The sequence below is a fragment of the Oncorhynchus tshawytscha genome, linkage group LG01 (assembly GCF_018296145.1).
Source record: "Oncorhynchus tshawytscha isolate Ot180627B linkage group LG01, Otsh_v2.0, whole genome shotgun sequence".
Taxonomy (NCBI): Eukaryota; Metazoa; Chordata; class Actinopteri; order Salmoniformes; family Salmonidae; genus Oncorhynchus; species Oncorhynchus tshawytscha.
In genome coordinates, this window is record NC_056429.1 from 76,322,165 (window position 1) to 76,342,412 (window position 20,248).

A 20,248-nucleotide genomic window follows, 5' to 3' on the forward strand; every position below is an offset into this window, starting at 1 on the left:
GTGACGCCCTATTGGAAGAAGGACATCATTCTGTGTGTCTGTGTGATTGTCTAAGTGACCCTCAGAGGTGGTGAATTCCAATTATTTTAAATGTGCTAGCCAGGTATGCCCTGGCTTACTCTGTGTGAGTATTTTGTTATGGGATCACTAGGTAATATTTGTAGGAGCGTTCTGTGTGAGCGGGGTAGGTTGACTCTGCGTGAGTAACCTTTTAATTATGTTCTGATGTTCTGTGTGGACATCTGACCAGTTCTGTGTGAGCATCTGAACAATCCTGTGTGGGTTGATCCTTAAAGTTCTGTGTGAGTACCTAAGATTTTCTTATGTTTTATATGGATTCTGTGAATTATTTGAAATTATGATAAATTGTATGTGTGTATAATCAATTACTAGAGATTTGATAAAGTAATGCTGAGAATATAATTAGATACAATTTAAACCACCCATTTGTAGACGTACATAGGTTTTGAGTTGGTATCTGTAATGGATAATTTGATAAAGATGAGGGTTTAAGCACTATTAAACTAGTCTACAAAATCTGGGAAATTGAGTGTGTCCACTTTTGGCTATTTTACCCTAACGATGTAACTATAAAACGCATATTGGATTATCTCCGTCTGGGTACAACATTTGAAATAAAGCTGCCCTTAAGGTCTGAAAATGTTATATTTTTTCTTCCCAGTATGAGAGAAGTTGCGAGATTTATTGAATAAACTGTTTTCCATAAAGATAGAGAGAATTAAGAGGAATCTCGACGTAATTTATAATGTCGTTGTGACGACCCTCCCACTCTGTCTGCAGTATTCTCTCTTTGCACTTGTTTTCCTTATTAGGATGCCGGTGTGCGGAGTTGGGAGGGTTGTCAGCTACATGGGAAACACCTGGGCCCGGTGTGTCCCAGGATAAATACACCACTTCCCCATTCATGGAAGAGGCTCTCTCCATGCAGACACCTTTACAGATTTTGTTGTGTACCTTGGTGGCCTTCTGGTTGTTTGCTTTGGCACCTTTCAACACCCTGCAGTATCACATTCATGCATGCAAAACACTCACTTACACTACTGATTACACACACCATTGTATATTATACTTAGTTACTTTATTTAATAAATATATATTTTGTTACTCCTTATCTCCTTGGTTGTTAACCAAGATGGCGTAGCAGTGAAGACGTGTTTTGTTCGTGTCTCGTGTACTTTTGTATTTTTTGTATATATATTTCAATTTTATTTTCAATCTCTTTTTGATTTTTAATTCGATTATACCTTCCAGTAACCTGCCTCACCCAATGTGATATGGTATCGCTATTAATTTTAATTTTAGAACACATTCAAGAACCTCCAGAAGCTAACCAGCTAATTAGCTATTCAGCCATTGTTAGCCACTGCTAACGGCTTTTACCTTCTGCAAAGATACCAGCCCTGTTCTTAGCCTGGATAATACTCGCCAGTCTACTAGTATCGGACTGTCTCTCCACAACAATGCCGGATTCCTGCCGTAATCCCTGGACCACGACTTCTGATCTTCACAGCTAGCTTGCAGCTAGCTAGCTCACAGCTTGCAGCTAGCTAGCTCACCGTGGCACCCAGTACCGAAGCTATCCCTGAGGCCCACCTCCCGGCCTACTCAGCTGTTCACCCGAACCACACTCATACACGGCTAGAGCCCGATACTCCATCGGATCCTTGCTGTAAACTCTGGACCTTTGCACCGGATCACCGCTGCTACCGATTGGCTATAGTGGCTAACGCCACTGCCACGAAGCTAGCACCAGTGAGCCGTGAGCCAGGCGCATCTCCCGGCCAGCAAACTAAATTCTACAGTACCTCTTTCGCCATCTGGCTTGGATTCTCTGTCGACACGGCGCCCTGCCGCACCACCACTACTGGTCTGCCGACGAATACTCCATCCGCTGTGCCTTCAACCGGCCTCCGTCGGAGGGCTACTAACTTTAAATGCCCTGTCGCCTGCTAACGTAGTGGCGGGTACCCTGTTCCATCTACTGCTGCCCCCTGGACACTATGATCACTTGGCTACATAGCTGATGCCTGCTGGACTGTCCATTAATCACGGTACTCCATTCTGTTTATTTATTTATTTTCTGTCGGCCCCAGCCGCGAACTCAGGCTCTGTGTGTAGTTAATCCGACCCTCTCTGCCTAGTCATCACCATTTTACCTGCTGTTGTTGTGTTAGCTGATTAGCTGTTGTTGTCTCACCTGTTGTTTTAGCTAGCTCTCCCAATCAACACCTGCGATTACTTTATGCCTCGCTGTATGTCTCTCTCAAATGTCAATATGCCTTGTATACTGTTGTTCAGGTTAGTTATCATTGTTTTAGTTTACAATGGAGCCCCTAGTTCCACTCTTCATACCTCTGATACCTCCTTTGTCCCACCTCCCACACATGCGGTGACCTCACCCATTACAACCAGCTTGTCCAGAGATACAACCTCTCTTATCATCACCCAGTGCCTGGGCTTACCTCCGCTGTACCCGCACCCCACCATACCCCTGTCGGCGCATTATGCCCTGAATATATTCTACCACGCCCAGAAATCTGCACCTTTTATTCTTTGTCCCCAACGCTCTAGGCGACCAGTTTTGATAGCCTTTAGCCGCACCCTCAACCTACTCCTCCTCTGTTCCGCGGGTGATGTGGAGGTAAACCCAGGCCCTGCATGTCCCCAGGCACCCTCATTTGTTGACTTCTGTGATCGAAAAAGCCTTGGTTTCATGCATGTCAACATCAGAAGCCTCCTCCCTAAGTTTGTTTTACTCACTGCTTTAGCACACTCTGCCAACCCTGATGTCCTTGCCGTGTCTGAATCCTGGTTTAGGAGGGCCACCAAAAATTCTGAGATTTCCATACCCAACTAACATTTTCCATCAAGATAGAACTGCCAAAGGCAGAGGAGTTGCAGTCTACTGCAGAGATAGCCTGCAAAGTAATGTCATACTTTCCAGGTCCATACCCAAACAGTTTGAAGTCTCTCATTGTTTCCGCCAGCTACCGACCCCCCTCAGCTCCCAGCTGTGCCCTGGACACCATTTGTGAATTGACCCCCATCTAGCTTCAGAGTTTGTTCTGTTAGGTGACCTAAACTGGGATATGCTAAACACCCCGGCAGTCCTACAATCTAAACTAGATGCCCTCAATCTCACACAAATCATCAAGGACCCCACCAGGTACAACCCAAATCTGTAAACAGGGGCACCCTCATAGACGTTATCCTGACCAACTGGCCCTCCAAATACACCTCCGCTGTCTTTAACCAGGATCTCAGCGATCACTGCCTCATTGCCTGGATCCGCTACGGGTCCGCAGTTAAACGACCACCCCTCATCACTGTCAAACGCTCCCTAAAACACTTCTGCGAGCAGGCCTTTCTAATCGACCTGGCCCGGGTATCCTGGAAGGATATTGACCCCATCCCGTCAGTTGAGGATGCCTGGTCATTCTTTAAAAGTAACTTCCTCACCATTTTAGATAAGCATGCCCCGTTCAAAAAATGCAGAACTAAGAACAGATATAGCCCTTGGTTCACTCCAGACCTGACTGCCCTCGACCAGCACAAAAATATCCTGTGGCGGACTGCAATAGCATCGAATAGTCCCCGCGATATGCAACTGTTCAGGGAAGTCAGGAACCAATACACACAGTCAGTCAGGAAAGCTAAGGCCAGCTTTTTCAAGCAGAAATTGTCATCCTGTAGCTCTAACTCCAAAAAGTTATGGGACACTGTAAAGTCCATGGAGAACAAGAGCACCCCCTCCCAGCTGCCCACTGCACTGAGGCTAGGTAACACGGTCACCACCGATAAATCCATGATAATCGAAAACTTCAACAAACAGTTCTCAACGGCTGGCCATGCCTTCCTCCTGGCTACTCCAACCTCGGGCCAACAGCTCCGCCCCCCCATTGTCGCAACCCCTATTACCAGCCTGTTCAACCTCTCTTTCATATCATCTGAGATCCCCAAGGATTGGAAAGCTGCCGCAGTCATCCCCCTCTTCAAAGGGGGAGACACCCTGGACCCAAATTGTTACAGACCTATATCCATCCTGCCCTGCCTATCTAAGGTATTCGAAAGCCAAGTCAACAAACAGATCACTGACCATCTCGATTCCCACCGTACCTTCTCCACTGTGCAATCTGGTTTCCGAGCCGCACCTCAGCCACGCTCAAGGTACTAAACGATATCATAACCTCCATTGATAAAAGACAGTACTGTGCAGCCGTCTTCATCGACCTGGCCAAGGCTTTTGACTCTGTCAATCACCATATTCTTATCGGCAGACTCAGTAGCCTCGGTTTTTCTAATGACTGCCTTGCCTGTTTCACCAACTACTTTGCAGACAGAGTTCAGCGTGTCAAATCGGAGGGCATGTTGTCCGGTCCTCTGGCAGTCTCTCTGGGGGTGCCACAGGGTTCAATTCTCGGGCCGACTCTTTCTCTGTATATATCAATTATGTTGCTCTTGCTGTGGGCGATTCCCTGATCCACCTCTACGCAGACGACACCATTCTGTATACTTCTGGCCCTTCCTTGGACACTGTGCTATCTAACCTCCAAACGAGCTTCAATGCCATACAACACTCATTCCGTGGCCTCCAACTGCTCTTAAACGCAAGTAAAACCATGCATGCTTTTCAACCATTCGCTGCCTGCACCCACACGCCCGACTAGCATCACCATCCTGGATGGTTCCGACCTAGAATATGTGGACATCTATAAGTACTTAGGTGTCTGGCTAGACTGTAAACTCTCCTTCCAGACTCATATCAAACATCTCCAATCTAAAATCAAATCTAGTCGGCTTTCTATTCCTCAACAAAGACTCCTACACTCACGCCGCCAAACTTAACCTAGTAAAACGGACTATCCTACCAATCCTCGACTTCGGCAATGTCATCTACAAAATAGCTTCCAATACTCTACTCAGCGCACTGTGTTCGTAACAGACTTAATGCTTTGCCAAAGTTTTAAAAAATGCATTGTTTAGAAAGAGTGCAGGGTCTAATGGAGTTGGTTCACATGCGCACTTCGGAACAAGGCGCCAATAGACTCTCGCTAGCTCATGTTTGGCTTTGCACACCTCCTTGCCTGTTCTGCCAACTATGCTTAATTTATCCCTCAGTAAATGACACAGATTAACTTTCTTAAATTATGGTTATGTATAAGATTAGCAGTGTGGTTGAGGTTTAAAATCTCATTTTAAAAAGAGAAATTGTAGAAATAGTCAGGGTTTATTACTTTGTGGCTGTGGTAACTAGTGTTGACCATTAACAAGGCGACAGACACTCCATCTTAACTCCTCCTCCACATTTACTGGATTTGTTGAACAGTGCAGAAGAGACGTCCCCACCTGCTACGTCATTAATAATAATAATAATTTATGAAATTTGTAAAGCATTTTTTATTATACAAGAATAATCTCAAAGTTCATAAAATAAAAGTAAAAAGTTTATTTTTTTAAACAAAGCAAATATACAGTATATAGCCATATCAAAGTTTAAGCGGAAAGGTTTAAAAGCTCCAAGTCTGAACAGCCCTGAGATTGTCCGGAAGGAGTTCCAAAGGTGTGGCGTTACATAACTTTGCAAGTGAACTTTTTTGGTGTTCACACAGGTTCATACTTCTCTCCGACACACAAGGTCAGTACTTCTCAAACTTATCTTAAAATTGTAGGTTGATAATTAAACAGACAACTGTATGTTTTGTAGGCTTTTTTTCTCTCAACTTTATTGGTTCTAGTTGAGGAGGCTGTATAACAACCGTCTGTGATTGGGAGTCCCATAGGGCGGCGCACAATTGGCCCAGCGTTGTCTGGGTTTGGCCAGTGTAGGCCGTCATTGTAAATAAGAATTTGTTCTAAACTGACTTGCCTAGTTAAATTTAAAAAAAGTTGAAGTAGTCTGATTTAAAATGCACAGTACTTTATTTGACACTGTCATTACTTTTAGCAAACAGACAGGGATTTGCCTGCATACACTAAATCTAATGCAATGTATCAAACACAACATTACTGCATTTGCACATGAAAGTGTAATGGAGTGTGGTTGTTTCCTTCCTGCAGTAAACTTCAATTTCACAATGTCTGGAAAAGTGGTGTTGACTTATTTCAATGGGAGGGGGAAAATGGAGTCAATTCGATGGCTTTTAGCAGTTGCTGGAGTTGAGGTAAGTAGGCTGAACAAATACAAAACAAATGTGGCGGTGGGCTGTTTACAGGACTTGCATTTTCAAGTAGACCTACCCTAAGTGAAATAGTGGACAGGCCTACAGGCGATGCACACAGATGGAACACTAAACTGATGTCGTTCTAAAAATATACATTTTATATCCATAGTTTGAAGAAGTGAATATGACAAAGCACGAGGAATATGTAAAGCTGTTGAGTGGTAAGTTTGTTCACGGTGTTAATAACTCCAATAACATGCTCATTGTGTTGAAGGGTGTTTAATTGTTGGACCTTTATTTCCCCCCAGATGGAGCACTCATGTTTGAGCAAGTTCCATTGGTGGAAATTGATGGAATGAAGCTGGTTCAAACCAAGGCTATCCTAAACTACATAGCAGGGAAATACAATCTTTACGGGAATGACCTAAAAGAACGAGTCATGTATGTATGAATTTTAATGTCATAACTTTTATTTACTTGTTTGGCTGTGTTAGAGGCATAATGGTAGCTGTTCGTACAAAAGGGGGGTAATTCTGCTAAGGGTTTGGTTTTCATTTACTTTTAGGATTGACATGTATTCTGAAGGTGTGAGGGACTTGATGGAAATGATAATGATGTTGCCATTCATTTCACCTGACGCCAAGAAAACTAAACTGGAGGACATTGAGAGGAAAGCTACAAGCCGTTACATTCCCGTGTTCGAAAAGGTACTGCATGCTTTGGGCCTTGGCCAGCTGGGAAGGGTAAAGCTCATTAACGTAACCTGAACCTAAGCAGTTTTATTATCATTGCGAAATACCATGTCTGCTAAATGAAAAGGTTGGCACGTCTGTACAAGTTCATGTACTGTCTAATGTGAGGGTGTGCACTGATTTCTTACAGGCTCTTGCTAGCTCCCAGTACCTGGTGGGTTATCAGTTAAGCTGTGCTGATGTCCAGCTACTTGAAATCACCTTGATGTTGGAGGAGAAATTTCCTACAATTCTCTCCAAATTCCCTGTTGTTAAGGTAAAGTTTATTACAAATGTATTTTGTTATTGACAAAATAAATTATGAGACAAGTCTTGATACAGTTTAAGTGCATCTCATCAAAACATGTTACAGGTTCACATAACCCAAAAAGCATATGAATATTTCATACCTGCTGCACATTTTCATACAGATAAACATAAGTCTGGCCATACTGTTTCAAATGTACTGCTACAACACCCTGTCTATTTTTAAATGTATTGTACTGCTGCAACACCCTGGGTGTGTCCCAATAATCTCTCAAGTATGCCCTCGTTCACTACTTCCCACAAATCTAAAAACATTGGATTGGTGGAGGCATATTTATTTGACTGTCATTTCCTTTCAAATCGGTTAAGGGAAGTGAACCCAGGCACACTTTGGGAGGAAGGAGAGATAATTAGGACATAGTCAGCAGCGTATTTGAAAGAAAGGTCAAAAGATCCATAGATACTTCATTTGATTAATTCTTGATTGGGTGAAAATGTTTTTTTCAGGTTTTTCAAGGGAGGATGAAAAGCCTGCCAGCCATTCAGAAGTTCCTGCAGCCAGGCAGCAAGAGAAAGCCTCAACCAGATGACTTATATGTAAAGACTGTGTATGAGGTGTTCAACTTCAAGCACTGATGCTTATCGAAAAAATGTAAAGAGTTGAAGTGAATATTAGATAGATTATTCCAGACTGTCATGTCTTTTAACATGTATGAGTAAGGACCAAATTGTTCAAGTAGAACAAGTATTTGTTTTTCAATAATACACACACAAACAAAATAAAGGCTGTTAAACAAAATATCAGCTGTAATTAAACACTACATGTCTGTTCTGAGCTATTCCATAATTTATATCAAACAGTTATTAGGTTATTTACAGTGAGGCAGCTAAACATGATTGTCAAACTAATTAAGTAGTCATACCTTCAGTGCTATAACATTTATTCAGATCAAATAGTAAATGTTACTGTATTTCTGTTCCCATATTCATTGAACAAATCATTACAAAAACAATTTTGGCAAGCACAAACAATGTGCAAATGGAACTTCATCCCTTGCAGTGATATTTTCAGTCTCACTTTAGACAGTTGTGTTGTTCAAATCACATTACAATCATGCCCATGAAGAGAAGTCGCAGGACCATCAGCAAACTGAATAAAGAAACCAGATATGATAACTTCATTGATTGTACACGTTAATGATTTAATTTGAAACATTCCAACAGGGTCAAAATACAATGAAAATAAGTTAAATGTAACCAATACTGAGTATAGTGCACATTTGGTGATTCTCACCTTAGTCCTGCCATGATGCCAGCTGGCATTATTTTCCCAGATTTCTTGAATCTCATTCCCATCACTATTGTCAGCGCTCCTGAGGCAACTGAGAAAATAAGGATTTATACATTTATGAAATACTATTTAAAGACATGTCAAGGCCTACAATAATAAATTATATTTCATTCAGGTTTTTGGTGACCTACACATCCCAGCAAAACAGGCATACTTACCGAGGGAGTAGAACGTCTTGGTTGGGTCATATGAAATCATTAAGGCCCCATAGGCGGCCATGCTGCCAAACAATATCCCAGCTATCAGTGACATGACACTACCTGTAGTAAAAAAAATGTAAAAAAGTTTTAAAAAATATTACTTTACAAGGTCAATGAAACAATGATAGACAAATTCATGTTGCTTTGTGTATTTTGAAATGCTGCACTGGAAACTCCTACCTTTTTTCTTGTACCCCATGAATCCCCCTAGGGCTATGGCTGCAGCATAGCCAAATCCAAGCCAGTCAATTGCCATTGCAGTGCTGTGGAACAGGAGTATTGGGACACATCAATAAATCTTCTTAAGGCTTCTGCATATTTCGGTTCGGCTGACTTCGACTACGCGAACCGAAAGAATGTGCTCACATAGTCCTTCGCTTGAAAATCAAGAAGAAAAAAATGCCCTAGCGTTGGAGCAGTTTTTCTAGAGAGGAAAAGTCAAAGCGAGGGATATCTGGGTCCAAAATCAGATTGTTCATCTGCCCTCTCATTGGCTAGAATGGTCCCACCTGATCTTGCCTCCTCCGACTGCCTTCCATTTTTGAAGACATATCTTTTCATTTTTATAACGGCCACTAGAGTATCTGGTCTATATAATGGATTGTCTGTAGTATTTCTCAAGTGAAAGATTGTGCATGAAAACGAACCCAGACACTTACCAGGTCATTACATTTAATTTTTGGTCCACCAGCCAGTCAGATGTTTTATTTTTGCTGCTAAAATTACACCAACAAAAGACCACAAAAAAAGATGCAAATGAATTGTAATGTTTCTAAAACAATACATGTATTTCTAATGTGGTATATTGTATAATTACATTTTTGTGACCGGAGTCTTGTAAGCAAAATATCACAGATGAGAAACATTTTCACCTGCCCCTTTAAGGATGGGAGGTTATCGTGATAGTGAGACTCTGGTCATGTTTGTGCCTGTGAGATTGAGCCTTATTAGTAGAAGTGTTGTCTTATGGAACCAGATACCTGCCAAAAGCTTGAACATATGTATTGTTAGGATCGTAAGAAAAACCATGGGTGAAACATGAATGTAAATTTGCAATTTAATCTGTGAACATACAAACACCATGTAATGATTATAGACCTTTAGGCTTGAACAAATCTTGTGTTGCAATTCTGATGTGCAATAATACCTTTCAGAGTTTTCATCTCACCAACAACAACAAAAAACGTACACCAAACGGTCTGTTAGGAGTGCTACTCGAACAAACATTACGCAGTATAAAAATTAAAAAACAGAAGTCAGGGAACCCGGAAAAAGGTATTCTGCACGTTTTCAAGTTAAAAGTCTCCATTCTCTATTACTCCTGTAGAGTTGACTTCACATTTAGGTAGCTAAGGTAATGGATTTGTTTGCCAGTACAAGTCTAGACAGCACTAGCTGTATTATGCCTACAACAGTTACGTTTCAGTCCGCTAGGTGTATCTCCACAGCATGGGCATGTCGCTGGGTGAAGTGGACATCCCCATCCATGCACCTTATCAAAATATGACTAATTCAGTATTGCACCATCCCATTCTCTGGGCTCTGTCTGAAATCCTAACCAGTAGTATATACCAAGAATAATGAATCACAGAATTATAGATGTTTGGTGAATCTATGAATTATGTATGACCACTGGAGTCTTTGCCACTCAATATTTTTTTATATAATATTTTGATATTTATTTCATCACTCAAAATCTTGCCAAAGCATATTCTGTAGGAGTTAATATGAATTTCAAATAATTTGACATCATTTATATGAATCGGGTCATGAACATATGGACATTGAAATGAACAAGGGAGAGGTTAAATGTTGCAGTGGAGCTTAGGGAGTCTCCGTATAGGCCATTCCTCCCATTGTGACACTGCTGCCCAGTTGAAGAGCTTGTGAACTCCATGCAGCACCACAGCACAATGCGCCTTGAGGAAAAGCACCCCTCAGCCTCAGAAGATGACCTTCTGGAGTCATGCGGTAATAGTAATTTTACCCTAACGTAGGCCTATTTGCCTACTAGCCAAATAAAGGGCAGAGCATGCATGATGCGTGCAACTCATCATTCCAACATATTTGAACATTTAATTAATCCTTCAGTTCAGTATGTCATCCATTCAGTCATTTGTCTGAGTTGCAATAGGAACCAAATCAAAGAGAATAGAACAGTCGTATCCATTTGTTTATTGAAATGCATGTGTTCACTTTAATAATTAAATGTTTAATTTAGGCCTATCCAAATAAAAAAATGTGTCATTCAACTTGTAGGCATTGCAATTTAGAGTATTTTGGGTACTTCATTTTGGGTACTGGTGTCTTGCGGAATCATTTTGTAACTCTATTTGTGTTTAACTGTTTTTATTATAGAGTAGGCCGTCATTGTACATAATAATGTGTTCTTAACCGACTTGCCTAGTTTAATAAAGGTTAAATCAAATAAAAACAAAGAGACAAGCTCACAGGCCTCTAAATAAATGTGAAAAAAATAGTTGAAGCAGCACGTGCAGTGACTGATAGGGAAAAAAGATCTCGCAATAAGAATAGGCTATAGATAGTCTTGACCATTTGGGACCCCTTGGCTATTTCGCTCAGGACAGGTTACAACCAAGACTTAATCAATATTTAGTTTTGTCTCATTTATTGAAATGGATATAGCCTCTGCGTGATGGGGTTGTGCAACGCAAATGGCTATAACAAGCATATATAGAGTGGAATTCCTTAATATAACAGTTGAAATGCCTAATATGAGGCCTACAGTCCGTGCTCCCAAATACTGGAAAACGTGTGATTCATTAGGTTACACGCGACTATAAAAATAAATTATGCAATTATATGGCCATTAACGTCTTGGTGACAGGGGGGCAGTATTGAGTAGCTTGGATGAATAAGGTGCCCAGAGTAAACTGCCTGCTACTCTGTCCCAGATGCTAATATATGCATATTATTATTAGTATTGGATAGAAAACACTCTGAAGTTTCTAAAACTGTTTGAATGATGTCTGTGAAGTATAACAGAACTCATATGGCAGGCGAAAACCTGAGACAAATCCAACCAGGAAGTGGGAAATCTGAGGTTTTTGTAGTTTCATTTAAGTGATTGCCTATCCAATATGCTGTGTCTATGGGGCCAGATTGCACTTCCCAAGGCTTCCAGCAGATGTCAACAGTCTTTAGAAAGTTGTTTGAGGCTTCTATTATGGAAGGGTGTCAGATAAGAGCTGTTTCAACAAGTGGACTAGGCTGAGGCCAATCAGGTGATTACTGCTCTGTAATGAACACGCTTTGTCCGGTTGGAATATTATTGAAGATTTATTATAAAAAGACCCTAAGAATTGATTGTAAACATCGTTTGACATGTTTCTACAAACTGTAATGGAACTCGACTTTTTGTCTGGATTCTGCGCTCGCGCATTGTGCCTTTGGAATAGCGAACAAAACGCAGTTATTTGGACATAATTGTGGACGTAATTGAACATTTCTTATGGAAGTGGGAGTCCTGGGAATGCAACGGTAAGTGAATATTTATAATGCCATTTATGACTTTTGTTGCCTCCACAATTTGATGGGTAACTGTATGGCTTGCTTTTGTGGCTGAACGCTGTTCTCAGATGATTGAATATTGTGCTTTTGCCGTAAAGCTTTTTTGAAATCTGACACATCGGATGCATTAACTTCTTGCGTCGAGCAATCCCGTATCCGGGAGCGTAATCATAGCCTCAAGCTCATTACCATAACGCAACGTTAACTATTCATGAAAATCGCAAATGAAATGAAATAAATATATTGGCTCACAAGCTTGGCCTTTTGTTAACAACACTGTCATCTCAGATTTTCAAAATATGCTTTTCAACCATAGCTACACAAGCATTTGTGTAAGAGTATTGATAGCTAGCATAGCATTAAGCCTAGCATTCAGCAGGCAACATTTTCACAAAAACAAGAAAAGCATTCAAATAAAATCATTTACCTTCGAAGAACTTCGGATGTTTTCAATGAGGAGACTCTCAGTTAGATAGCAAATGTTCAGTTATTCCAAAAAGATTATTTGTGTAGGAGAAATCACTCCGTTTTGTTCATCACGTTTGGCTATGAAAAAAACCTGAAAATTCAGTCATTACAACGCCGAACCTTTTTCCAAATTAACTCCATAATATTGACAGAAACATGGCAAACATTGTTTAGAATCAATCCTCAAGGTGTTTTTCACATATCTATTCGATGATAAATCATTCATGGCAGTTTGGTTTCTCCTCTGAACCAAATTGAAAAATGCACGCAGCTGGAGATTACGCAATAATTTCGACGGAGGACACCAAGCGGGCACCTGGTAAATGTAGTCTCTTATGGTCAATCGTCCAATGATATGCCTACAAATACGTCACAATGCTGCAGACACCTTGGGGAAACGACAGAAAGTGTAGGCTCATTCCTGGCGCATTCACAGCCATATAAGGAGACATTGGAACACAGCGCCTTCAAAATCTGGGGCATTTCCTGTTTGAAATTTCATCTTGGTTTCGCCTGTAGCATCAGTTCAAGTTTATCTTTAATTCTATGTAAAACATGCATTTCTGAACATGGCACCAATGTAAACTGAGGTTTTTGGATATAAATATGAACTTGATCGAACAAAACATACATGTATTGTGTAACATTGAGTCCTGGGAGTGTCATCTGATGAAGATCGTCAAAGGTTAGTGATTCATTTTATCTATATTTCTGCTTTTTGTGACACCTCTCTTTGGTTGGAAAATGGCTGAATGCTTTCTGTGACTAGTTGCAGACCTAACATAATGATATGTTCTGCTTTCGCCGAAAAGCCTTTTTGAAATTGGACACTGTGGTTGGATTAACGAGAAGTGTATCTTTAAAATGGTGTAAAATACTTGTATGGTTGAGGAATTTTAAATTATGAGATTTGTTGTTTTGAATTTGGCGCCCTTCAATTTCACTGGCTGTTGGCGAGGTTGGACGCAATTGTCCCAAACGATCCCAGAGAGGTTAAATAACACACAACAGCATGGCATATTTAGATAGTGGATTAGACTCAACAGCCTTGGTTTCTCAAACGACTGCCTCACCAACTACTCCTTAGATATAGTTCAGTGTGTCAAATCGGAGGGCCTGTTGTCCAGACCTCTGGCAGTCAATGGGGGTGCCACAGGGTTCAATTCTCGGGCTGACTGTATAGATCAATGATGTCGCTCTTGCTGCTGGTGATTCTCTGATCCACCTCTACGCAGACAACACCATTCTGTATACTTCTGGCCCTTCTTTGGACACTGTGTTAACAAACCTCCAGACTAGAGGTCGACCGATTAATCAGAATGGCTGATAAATTAGGGCCGATTTAAAGTTTCCATAACAATCGGAAATCGGTATTTTTCACTGAAATAATAAACATTTTGTTTTCGAAATGATCGTTTCCGGATTCGGCCATATTAATGACCAAATATTTGTGTGTTATTATATTATAATTAAGTCTATGAGATTTGATATTTGATAGAGCAATCTGATTGAGCGGTGGTAGGCAGCAGCAGGCTCGTAAGCATTTATTCAAACAGCACTTTCATGCGTTTTGCCAGCAGCTCTTCGCAATGCTTCAAGCATTGAGCTGTTTATGACTTCAAGCCTATCAACTCCCGAGATTAGGCTGGTGTAACCGATGTGAAATGGCTACCTAGTTAGCGGGGTGCGCGCTAATAGCGTTTCAAACGTCACTCACTCTGAGACTTGGAGTAGTTGTTCCCCTTGCTCTGCATGGGTAACGCTGCTTCGAGGGTGGCTGTTGTCGATGTGTTCCTGGTTTGAGCCCAGGTAGGGGCGAGGAGAGGGACGGAAGCTATACTGTTACACTGGCAATACTAAAGTGCCTATAAGAACATCCAATAGTCAAAGGTATATGAAATACAAATGGTATAGAGAGAAATAGTCCTATAAATACTATATTAACTACAACCTAAAACCTCTTACCTTGGAATATTGAAGTCTCATGTTAAAAGGAACCACCAACTTTCATATGTTCTCATGTTCTGAGCAAGGAACTTAAACGTTTGCTTTCTTACATGGCACAAATTGCACCCTTTACTTTCTTCTCCAACACTTTGTTTTTGCATTCTTTAAACCAAATTGAACATGTTTCATTATTTGAGGCTAAATTGATTTTTATTGATATATATTAAGTTAAAATAAGTGTTCATTCCGTATTGTTGTAATTGTCATTATTACAAATAAATAAATAAATAAAAATTGGCCGATTGATCGGTATCAGCTTTTTTTTGGTCCTCCAACAATCGGTATTGGCATTGAAAAATCTTAATCGGTCGACCTCTACTCCAGACGAGCTTCAATGCCATACAACACTCCTTCCGTGGCCTCCAACTGCTCTTAAATGCAAGTAAAACTAACACACACCCGCCCGCCTGACTAGCATCACCACTCTGGACAGTTCTGACTTAGAATATGTGGACAACTACAAATACCTAGGTGTCTGGTTAGACTGTAAACTCTCCTTCCAAACCCACATTAAGCATCTCCAATCCTAAATTAAATCTAGAATCGGCTTCCTATTTTGCAACAAAGCCTCCTTCCCACATGCTGCCAAACATACCCTCGTAAAACTGACTATCCTACTGATAGGTGAAAAATGTCTGTTAATTGAATGATTAGAATATTCTGCCCTAAAACATATAATTGTATGGAATTGATTAGAATGTATGAAATCATAATCAATAAATGTGTAGTCCTAGTCAGAATTAGGGTAAAACAATATGCCTTTATGGTATTTTAAACACAGACTGTCTGAGCTTGGTGCCGAACTGACTAGAGATTTGGGAGAGAACGGGGAGTACGTCTCAAGGACAAAGTCACCATCTCTGTCGACTGGGAAGTGAGACAGACAGTGTGTGCGTAGCAGGACATGTGTGTATGTGTGTGCGTATGTGTGGGCGTGAGAAGTCAGTATAAAATGAATTGATTTGTATTCTTGACTTCAGAACGTTCCGTGAATAAACCTTTTTGACCATTTAGCTGGTCCTCCGTCTGTTTCATTCAACCAGGATCTTACAAATTCTGGTTTGCAGACAGAGTAATATAATTAAATTAGGTGATGTACCTGGAGAACATAATTCTCTTATCACCTACCGATCCTTGACTTCGGCAATGTTATTTACAGAATGGTCTCCAACACTCTACTCAGCAAACTGGATGCGGTCTATCACAGTGCCATCCATTTTGTTTTAAGCCCCATATACACTGCACACCACTGCGACCTGTATGCTCTCGTTGGCTGGCCCTCGCTTCATATTCATCGCCAAACCCACTGGCTCCAGGTCATCCATGTCTTTGCTAGGTAAAGCCCTGCCTTATCTCAGCTAACTGGTCACCATAGCAACACCCACCCGTAGCACGCACTCCAGCAGGTATATTTCACTGGTCATCCCCAAAGCCAACTCCTCTTTTGGCCGCCTTTCCTTCCAGTTCTCTGCTGCCAATGACTGGAAGGAATTGCAAAAATCACTGAAGCTGGAGACTTATATCACCCTCAATAACTTTAAGAATTAGCTGTCAGAGAAGCTTACCGATCATTGCACCTGTACACAGCCCATCTGTAAATAGCCCACCCAACTATCTCATCCCCATATTGTTATTTATGTTTGCACCCCAGTATCTCTACTTGCACATCATCATCTGCACATCTATCACTCCAGTGTTAATGCTGAATTGTAATTCTTTCGCCACTATGGCCTATGTACTGCTTTACCTCCCTAATCTTACTACATTTGCACACACTGTATATAGATTTTTTCTATTGTGTTATTGACTGTATGTGTGTTTTTGCCGCACTGCTTTGCTTTATCTTGGCCAGGTTGCAGTTGTAGATGAGAACTTGTTCTCAACTGGCCTACATGGTTAAATAATGGTGAAATAAAATATAAAAAATATAAATAAATAAAATAGGCCTGGCCTAAATCATATTTACTTTATATTTTGCACCTCAGGTGGTTATTCTAGACAAGGCTCTTCTGTTTCTTTATCATTCTCACACAAGTAATTTGTTGAAGGCCCAAGCCTATATATACTATGGCATCTACTGGTATAAACGGCATTATCGAATGCAGTTCTAAAACAAGCTCCAGACTTTTATTTTGGAAATTAAACCAGAAGCTGCAAACTAATGTCTGGGCTAGAGTTGCTTGATTGACTAGCTAACTTCGACTAGCTAGCAGTTCATGTCCTTTGCCGATGCCACATTACTGACAACAGTTTGTACGCATAAAAATATAAAGAGACGTAAAGTAAGAATTTAATGTGTAAATATTCATTAATAGTCCTAACATAGGGTTTGTACGTTTACAGATCTATTTTAACATTTACATTTCATGTTTCACGCAAGGCTTTTCTTACGATCCTAACAATTTACAAATGGATTTTCTTACAATCCAAAACTTTTGGCAGGTATTTGGCTCCATATTGTCTTCTCTTCCCTAGCATTTTAAACTCAAACAGAAAAACAACCTAGTTTGTGAACAAAACAAAGTAAAGAGCCAAGAAACACAAGGACAAAGTCTAACTTCAGTAGACCTTCGTTTCAAGTAAATTAGACCAACTTTTATGCCTGTGCGCAGCGCTTCTAAAAAGGTATTTCACTCAACTCTTTGCGTGCACACAGCCCCCAGCCAGGCAGTGTTGCAGCGTGAGGTGAAATAGGCAATAGGATTCGTAGTTCTTTGACTTTGTGTGATTATTCTACCAGCTATGAAACAAAACGGCGAAAATACTTACAGCTACTGCAGCATTTATTTTAATATAAAATGTGATCATACTTGACTATTTTTATTCACAAATGCGAGTGAAATACTCGTACTGTAGAACACTGACCACCCGTCAACGTGGCTGGTGAAATAGACATTTTACCCGCTAATGCCAAAATCTACCCACAGTTGGTGGGTGTTCATTTTAGGCCCTGGCTCAATCTGAACAATAACACGTGTCAGTTGTGGTACAGTTTTGGAAACAAGGACCGTATCTTTCATAACAGCGAGAAATAATAATTTAAAAAAAGGTTCAATTGATACACACCTTGATAGGGTTAGTGTTCTTACAAGGCCATATCTCCATGATAAAGACAAGAGGCGACCACCTGAGCTAATTAGTTATCTAGCATGTGCCGAACACCCGTGTAAGTGTAACCTGGGAAGTGTAGTTTCGTCGGATGGAGGCACACTTAACTGTAAGGATCAGTTCAAAACTGCTACAGTATGTGTATCTTTTTTAGTTAAAGGATTCTTTCTCGCCGATGAAAGATATGTTTCGAAAGCTGTATCGCAAGCAATGATTAACGTTTCTAAATGTTAAAGTTAAAACACAGCATCGGGATTGTAGTTCACATGAGCCAGTCATGGGGGAAACTAATGGCTGAAAACTGTATGGAGAAGTCAGAATGTCGCCTAAACCAAGATATACTACATGGCCAAAAGTATGTGGACACCTGCTTGTCGAACATCTCATTCCAAAATCATGGGCATTAATATGGAGTTGGTCCCCCTTTGCTGCCTTTACAGGCTCCACTCTTCTGGGAAGGATTTACACTAGATGTTGGAACATTGCTGCGGGGACTTGCTTTCAATCAGCCACAAGAGCATTAGTGAGGTCGGGCACTGATGTTGGGAGATTAGGCCTGGCATTTCAATTCATCCCAAAGGTGTTCGATGGAGTTGAGGTCAGGGCTCTGTGCAGGCCAGTCAAGTTCTTCCACACCGATCTCAACAAACCATTTCTGTATTGACCTCGCTTTGTGCACGGGGCCATTGTCATGCTGAAACAGGAAAGGGCCGTCCCCAAACTGTTGCCACAAAGTTGGAAGCACTGAATCGTCTAGAATGTCATTGTATGCTGTAGCGTTAAGGGGCCTAGCACGAACCATGAAAAACAGCCCCAAACCATTATTCCTCCTCCACCAAACTTTACATTTGGCATTATGCATTGGGGCAGGGAGTGTTCTCCTAGCATCCGCCAAACCAAATGGTGAAGCGCGATTCATCACTTCAGAACAAATTTCCACTGTTCCAGAGTACAATGGCAGCAAGCTTAACACCACTCCAGTCGACGCTTGGCATTGCGCATGGTGTTCTTAGGCTTGTGTGTGGCTGCTCGGCCATGAAAACCAATTTCATGAAGCTCCCAACGAACAGCTGTTGTGCTGACGTTGCTTCTAGAGGCAGTTTGGAACTCGGTAGTGAGTGTTGCAACTGAGGATAGACGATTTTTACAATCTTCAGCAATTGGCGGTCCCAGCTGAGCAGTTGTTGCTCCTAGACATTTCCATTTCACAATAACAGCTCTAAGTGGGCAGAAATTTGATGAACTGACTTGTTGGAAAATTGGCATCCTATGACGATGTCACGTTGAAAGTCACGGCGCACTTCAGTACAGACCATTCTACTGTCAATGTTTGTCTGTGGAGATTGCATGGCGGTGTGCTCGATTTTATACACCGGTCAGCAATGGGTGTGGCTGAAAAAGCCGAATCCACAAATTTGAAGGGGTGTTCACAGCTAGCCCTTAAAACATGACTGTTAGTCTGGTGTTAAAGTAGATTTAATTTCTTACTGGTACAGACACCCAAGCATGCACACTTGTTTTTATAGCCTAGTTGTAATTATAGAATCCCTATTATCTGTGGACCTAGAAAAGATGTCATATCACTTTTAACAAGCTATACCTTTTAACATAGGCGGCGCGTGGGTATCAAGTTAGAGGAAGTAAACATTTCAGCATAAACATGCACCATTATAATAAAGTAATTCCATGAATCCTCGCATTTGCAGACGTATGTAAAATATCCTACAATTACTAATGTGAAGATTGGATAGTGATAATTTAGGCTAATAATAACTCAATCACTGTTCGAAAAAAAGACTGTTCAATGGAGCGAGTAGTGTCATAGATTAGGTTTATCAAATACATTTCATGCAATTCTACTACACACTGACTGGAGACAGCATAATGTTTTTAATACGACAAACTACTGGGTAGCCTACTCTGCTGACGCTTACAAACAGATCAATAAAAACGACGTTGTCTGATCCATATACTAGGCCTAAGAAAAGTGGAGATACAAATACAATATGACGTCCACCTAACCTGGAGTGGGAAATTATTGTCCAAAAACAAACCAAAGTGGCACTGACTCAATGATAAAGACAGTGAATTTAGGGGGGATTTATGTTTCTATACTGCAAAGAGTAACGTTCATTTAGTCCAACGTTAGGCTACAAAATAATAGCTAGCTACAACTAGCTAGCTAGCGAACAGAAAGGTACACAACACTTGACAAAACACCACTTGATATGTTTGCATACTACTCAGATTTGAAAATAATAAACTTACCTGGTATTTGCTCATTTAAACGTAAAACAAATTAGTTAGAAATTTGCACACGTAGACGCTTGTGGTCCCAATGTTTACTGTTCGGCAGTAGGAAGGGATCACTACTATTCTGCAAGCAGCACTAACGATGACGTC

The 20,248-nt window shown here is 40.9% G+C and overlaps 2 protein-coding genes across 3 annotated transcripts; one reads left to right on the forward strand and one right to left on the reverse strand.

The window, feature by feature from the left end:
* Positions 1-5,534: 5,534 nt before the first annotated feature.
* On the forward strand, positions 5,535-8,001 carry LOC112256993 (glutathione S-transferase 3). Its single transcript, XM_024430589.2, has 7 exons — positions 5,535-5,656; positions 6,079-6,182; positions 6,352-6,403; positions 6,491-6,623; positions 6,748-6,889; positions 7,065-7,190; positions 7,688-8,001. The coding sequence occupies exons 2-7, from the start codon at positions 6,096-6,098 to the stop codon at positions 7,814-7,816; spliced, it is 669 nt and encodes a 222-aa protein (XP_024286357.1). The 5' UTR covers positions 5,535-5,656; positions 6,079-6,095; the 3' UTR covers positions 7,817-8,001.
* On the reverse strand, positions 7,965-20,248 carry LOC112257004 (transmembrane protein 14A). Of its 2 annotated transcripts, XM_024430595.2 has the most exons (6): positions 20,114-20,246; positions 9,391-9,447; positions 8,912-8,994; positions 8,690-8,791; positions 8,475-8,562; positions 7,965-8,330 (listed from the first exon to the last, which is right to left on the reverse strand). In XM_024430595.2, exons 2-6 carry the CDS (start codon positions 9,396-9,398, stop codon positions 8,282-8,284), a joined length of 330 nt encoding a protein of 109 aa, XP_024286363.1. In that variant the 5' UTR covers positions 9,399-9,447; positions 20,114-20,246; the 3' UTR covers positions 7,965-8,281. The 2 variants fall into 2 exon arrangements, with proteins under 2 accessions (XP_024286363.1, XP_024286369.1); XM_024430601.2 differs by lacking the exon at positions 9,391-9,447 and having other exon boundaries at positions 20,114-20,248.

Excerpts from the sequence above, each read along its gene's own strand:
- LOC112256993 (XM_024430589.2), top strand. The coding sequence starts at position 6,096 with ATGTCTGGAAAAGTGGTGTTGACTTATTTCAATGGGAGGGGGAAAATG. Across the intron at positions 6,183-6,351 it reads TAGCAGTTGCTGGAGTTGAG|TTTGAAGAAGTGAATATGAC; the intron begins GTAAGTAGGCTG and ends TTATATCCATAG. Across the intron at positions 6,624-6,747 it reads GACCTAAAAGAACGAGTCAT|GATTGACATGTATTCTGAAG; the intron begins GTATGTATGAAT and ends ATTTACTTTTAG.
- LOC112257004 (XM_024430595.2), bottom strand. Across the intron at positions 8,792-8,911 it reads CATGGGGTACAAGAAAAAAG|GTAGTGTCATGTCACTGATA; the intron begins GTAGGAGTTTCC and ends TTTTTACTACAG. Across the intron at positions 8,563-8,689 it reads CAAGACGTTCTACTCCCTCG|TTGCCTCAGGAGCGCTGACA; the intron begins GTAAGTATGCCT and ends TTATTTTCTCAG.